Here is a 6181-nt window from a genome sequence, read left to right as displayed (position 1 = left end):
TAATAATAATCATTCGATGGAGGTAAAAAAAATCCCCCCAGAATAATTATTGGTGAGGGAGCTGCAGAACAGCACTTCACCATGCCACAAATTCCTCTGCAATGCGGAGCAGAGCCCCCGGCAAAGAAAGGGTTAACGCTGGCATAAAATGAGAATAATAATAAGGAAAAAAAAGCAGCGTTCCATGGTCTCGGATTGTCCCTGATCACCGATAGATGACATGTACATAGAAAGCCTGGCCTGATCGCAGCTAGAACCCTTTCAAAACGAAGGTGAGATCACAGGAACCTGGAACAGTCTCCTATCCAGAGGGACAAATATTTTAAATAAATAATAATAATAATAATAATTAATAATAATGAGAAGAAAACAGCATACATCTGAAATGATCGCTCGACGCAAAATGTTACATTGTATAAACGAAATCACTACAACAGCTCAGAAATACTCAGTCTCTGCTTGGAAAAAAGTAGTCCCTTGGTTCTTCCATTTTCTTCCCTCCACGGTTATTTTCTCCCTAAAAAAAAGTATAAACAAACTTTAATCAATAAGAGAAAATATTGACGTATAAAACTAAGATGGTCCAATACAGTGGGATGAAAGCAATGGCAGATATTTGGTAGGAGAAGGGAGGGGGATCACGTTTGGGAAAAAAAAGAGGGGGGAGGGGAAGAAGGTAAAGAGCTTCCCTCCCAGATCACTCCGCAAGCTGGAGAACTTGGAAGGGGGGAGAGGGGAGGGGGGAGGAAATGAAGAATATCTGGGTGGAACTTTAGATAAACTCTTCGATCTCATTGGGTGGGTGCATAAGAAACGTCCCTGCCGCCTGAGCTACCTCATTGGTTCCAGCACCCAAAGGTTAAACCAAATTCTTCCCTTTTTTTTTTTTTTTGAGGCTGGTGTCTCTGGGTCTGGAATTAATTGTAGCTATAGCTGTCTACTCTAGTTGCTGAGAGGGGAGGTTGTTGTGTTTATTTTGAAGGGACATGAAGTAGTTGATTCATTTTCTCCCCTGGCTTCTTGATTATATTTATATATGTATATATATTTATACCCCTATAATTAACACCAATATTATGTGCGTTTTGTTTTTTGCTACATGACTTACAAGTGTTTTGGAGACATTGGTGCGACAGAGCCTTCAGCGCTGCTGCTGCTGCTGCTGCCACTACCGCTGCTGCCTCTCCTGCTGCAACTTCATTTGAGTGTCCTGCTCCCACCTTTGTGATATGTTGGACATGGGAGAAAGAAAGGAAGTAAAAATGATCCCCAAGTCCTCCTTCAGCATCAACAGCCTGGTGCCTGAAGCGGTCCAAAATGACAACCACCCTCAGCCACACCACCAGCACCAGCACCACCACCAGCACCACCAGCAGCAGCTCTCCCAGCAAGCGCACCACCTCCAGGCGCACCACAGACCGGTGCAGGAAGAGGATGAGCTGGACAAGAGCCTCCTGGAGGTCAAGACTGAGAGCTTACCCCCTGGCTCCTCCGAGCTGGCAGGGGGGGAGGACAAGGAGAAGCCCGATGAGAAGAAGGCAGATGGTGGTGGCAAAGATGGGGAGAATGGCAAGGAAGGGGAGAAGAAGAATGGAAAGTATGAGAAGCCACCGTTCTCCTACAATGCCCTCATCATGATGGCCATCCGCCAGAGTCCAGAGAAGCGCCTGACACTCAATGGCATCTACGAGTTCATCATGAAGAATTTTCCATACTACAGGGAGAACAAGCAGGGCTGGCAGAACTCCATCAGGCACAACCTCAGCCTGAACAAGTGTTTTGTCAAAGTTCCTCGCCACTATGATGACCCTGGCAAAGGGAACTACTGGATGTTGGACCCTAGCAGTGACGACGTGTTTATTGGTGGAACCACTGGGAAGCTCCGCAGGAGATCTACAACGTCCAGGGCTAAGCTGGCTTTCAAGAGGGGGGCAAGGCTCACCTCCACTGGACTGACCTTCATGGATAGAGCTGGTTCCTTGTATTGGCCTATGTCTCCTTTCCTCTCCTTGCATCACCCAAGGGCCAGCAGCACTTTGAGCTACAATGGTACAACCTCAGCATACCCAAGCCACCCTATGCCCTACAGCTCAGTGTTGACTCAGAACTCTTTGGGGAACAACCATTCTTTTTCCACCTCCAATGGCTTGAGCGTGGACAGACTTGTCAATGGGGAAATACCGTATGCCACCCATCATCTCACAGCTGCTGCCCTGGCTGCCTCTGTGCCATGTGGTCTGCCAGTCCCTTGCTCTGGGACCTACTCACTGAACCCTTGCTCTGTGAACCTTTTAGCTGGACAAACGGGCTACTTTTTCCCCCATGTACCACACCCCTCTATAACTTCACAAAGCAGCACCTCTATGACAGCCAGAGCAGTCTCTGCTTCCACCTCACCCCAGGCTCCCTCCACCCTTTCCTGTGAGTCTCTCAGACCATCGTTGCCAAGTTTTACAACGGGACTAACGGGAGGACTGTCTGATTATTTCACACATCAAAATCAGGGTTCATCAACCAACTCTTTGATACATTAACATCCAGGGGAGCAGACTGTAAGTGAACATTTTACACAAAATTTCAATTGTACATGAGAATTGAAAAGGAAAAAGCAAGCGAACAAAACAAAACAAACATACATACAAACAAACAAACAAAAAAAAGACAAGCCCAGGTATTTTTTAATGAAGTCCCCCCTTATTTTGTGTACGTCTGTTCAGTCTTAGGGTTCTTTAATAATGAGATGAGGCGTGGTGTCAAAGAGAGCTATGTGGGAGCACACTGACCTCTGGGAATCAAATTTGAAGCTAGAATGTATAATTGATTTCTTAATGACATATTTGCATCTTGTTATTCAGTACCAGTTTATTACTACTAGTGTCTAGTTATCCATGTCTGCAGTATTATAAGTTTTCATGGATACTAGATCTAGCAATTAAAAGAAAAAAACTGCAAATAACTACTAAAATGATATACTCAATTGTTAATTTGTATTTATCTGTTATGAAAGTACAACTGCACAGTTATATATATATATTTTGCCCACTTACTTTGTATAATTTGACCATCAATACAAATATGGGTTTTTATTTTGTTTACTTTTAGACCAAAGATTGGGAAGTAGAACAATGCAGAATGTACTGATTAATGAAACGATAATCACAAATACTACAGCAATTCGCACATCAGTCTGCAGCACTATCCGTTGCAAAATAAAAATAAAACCCTACATCTTCAAAAGATAAGTTCGAGGGGACAAATGATTACTGCCTTCAATTTGTGTTGTGTATAATACAGTGTATGTGCTCACTAACCGGTCGGTCACCATTTTTTTTTTATGTAGTGAAACGTTTAAAAACCGATTGTACTTCTAGGTAATCCTTGCAAAAATATGTATAACCCGTGTTGAGTAAAAATGCATACAATTTGAGTGATTGTTATCGTTGTCTTAAAATTTCTTGATTGTGATAATGTGGTCTTATGCCCGTGTTTGTCACTTATACAAATGTTTACTATGAAGACACAGAAATAAAAAATAGGCCAAATTCATATAGATCATAGTTTCTGTCTTTCTTTAAAATATATTGATGAGACTTTTAAATTTATCAAAATTGATTGCGAGAACTTGTTGGACTAGGCCTGTAATGTCCTGTTTGGTTCGTAGATGCGGTTACAAAAGAAAAAGCGTAAGTTATCGGCATTGTTTATAAGTGCATAATATATTCAGCGTTTTAATCATATGCGTGATATATATATATATATATATATATATATATATATATATATATATATTTATTCGCACACGCATACATACATACATACAATTACATACATACATATTGAGATAGATAGATAGATAGATAGATAGATAGATAGATAGATAGATAGATAGATAGATAGATAGATAGATAGATAGATTTGACATCTGGTGATGATTTTACTATCTTACATATCTCTACAAACGGCCTCCCCCGAGAAAGTTTAATCTTACTATGTAACGCGTGGCCATCTAGTTCAAATTTATGTTTCTTTTCTTTTATTAATTAATATAGATTGCTTTGCTTAAATATATTTAAAAATACCTATAAAGCAATTGGACGTTAATGTGTGTAAATATAAAGCGGGAGGTGTAAGCAATGGCATCGCTCTTTTTTTTCCTGCATAATACTAGATCAAAATGTAAATCTTGTATCTTGATTAAAAGGAGTGAGGCCGGTCTTTGCCATTTTGGAATTAATACATATTTATCTGTATTTATTACAACATACGTTGTCTTGTTAGTGCTTCTAGACAACCTCCAAACTCTAGAAGAAAAAAAAAATCATTATAGACCTGGGAAAAAAAAAAAAACTTTTGCAGCTAATTGGAGCCCGCAGGGAGTTTCTTGCTTACAAATGAGTCATTTGTCACTGTTGTAGGGTATGAAATTTGTTCTGCAGTCAGCAGCCTCCTCTTACAATAGGGCCTAATGAAAAATAAGCTGTGTGCAGGAGATATTATCTGAATGAAACTCTTGGTATCCAGTGTGTGACACGGAGTTTGGCAATCAGCTAAATCCTCAAAAAAGGGACTTAACATAGTAAAAGAAAAGTTACATATTCTGTCAGTGAATATATATATATATATATATATATATATATATATATATATATATATATATATATTCAGTAGATGCGGATTATTCTTGTCCAGCAAATAAAGGGTTGAAAACCAGGGAAATTTCCTAGGATCTGCATTAAAGGATAAACCAAGTATATGTTTCAGATCTAAGGATTAGCTGAATTTACCAATGTCTGCCTTTCCTCTGCATTAATGCCATCGTTTACAGTACTTTACATATCAAATAAGTGCGGATAGATAGATAGATAGATAGATAGATAGATAGATAGATAGATAGATAGATAGATAGAATATAGCTTTAATTAAATAACAGAGCGTCGTGTAGTGTACTATAACATTGTATTAAATATTCCAGTATAGTTTGGAAATGGCAAAATGGATTAAGTTAAATTTTTTAAACAATTGTCATTCCAAGTTTTTACAGAAGTTTTTTTTCTTTTGTTACGATGATTAATTATTTATAAGCCATACCTTGCGAAGCTAAACTATAGTATAGCACTTGCGCTCCGAATGGGTATGAATTGAATGTACAGGCCCAGTGTTGCTTTGACTGTCTATGGTGATAAATATTCCATGTGTGTCTATTAGTGACATGTGTAAATAATGGTTGTGAATTTTTCAAGCTTTAGCTTGAGACCTAGATTTATATATATATATATATATATATATATATATATATATATATATATATATATATAGATAGATAGATAGATAGATAGATAGATATGCATACATTTACTGTAGATAGATAGATAGATAGATAGATAGATAGATAGATAGATAGATAGATAGATAGATAGACGCTCTAGTTTGCATAAATAACTCTAGGGGGACATATATATTCAGAAAGAGTCAAGTAGAGCAAATTATCAGGCGATAGGAGACATATGGATACAATGTAGCAGTATACAAATATATACTTAGAGATATGTAGTTACAATACAATGTTGCCATAGTGGTGACATATATAGTTACACGATTATAAAGCTATATATCCTATCTTATGTTGTTGGAGGTTTGTATTTTTTTTCCACTAAGGTTTAACCACGGACACAAGGTTATGTTGGCCAGTGAAAGTGACATGAGTGAACCAGCCGATGAGAAAAGTTGAGGTTTAGCCCAGCAGTAGCCTCTTCTATGCGGATGCCTGATATATGTGCTGAAAGTGGTCTCGGAAAGGTGAAGGTGAAGGACAATAAGGTTTAGAACCGCTGGTTGGGGCTGACTTACTGGGATTGTCAGACTTGCCCTAAAGGGCGGAGCCCCTGAACATACCTCAAGCAAGAACCTTCCCTCCATAGCAAGGCATCCCTCACACAGATGGGAATTTCAGCAGCTTGCCGGACAAACACTGCCATGCAGGTAAGATGGCACCAAACGTGACTCTCATGGGTACCAGAGGAAGACCATATATATATATATATATATATATATATATATATATATTACACTCATGCATTTTATCAGTGACTCTGCAGATCAGTTATACAGCAAATGTAACAAAAGCTTTCCAATACTTAATTACATACTAATAAACATCCAGGCCGTTATTGGATACAATATG

The 6181-nt window shown here is 38.7% G+C and overlaps 1 protein-coding gene across 1 annotated transcript; it reads left to right on the top strand.

Annotated features, from left to right (window-relative positions):
* Positions 1-787: 787 nt before the first annotated feature.
* FOXG1 (forkhead box G1) lies at positions 788-3550 on the top strand. The gene is made up of 2 exons (XM_088456544.1): positions 788-2552; positions 3103-3550. The coding sequence occupies exon 1, from the start codon at positions 1230-1232 to the stop codon at positions 2532-2534; it is 1305 nt and encodes a 434-aa protein (XP_088312670.1). The 5' UTR covers positions 788-1229; the 3' UTR covers positions 2535-2552; positions 3103-3550.
* Positions 3551-6181: the final 2631 nt, after the last annotated feature.

The sequence above is a fragment of the Taudactylus pleione genome, unplaced genomic scaffold (assembly GCF_031769625.1).
Source record: "Taudactylus pleione unplaced genomic scaffold, aTauple2 ptg000707l, whole genome shotgun sequence".
In the NCBI taxonomy this organism is placed as follows: domain Eukaryota; kingdom Metazoa; phylum Chordata; class Amphibia; order Anura; family Myobatrachidae; genus Taudactylus; species Taudactylus pleione.
Note: the sequence above shows the minus strand (reverse complement) of the source record. Positions and strands in the feature narration are given on the sequence as shown.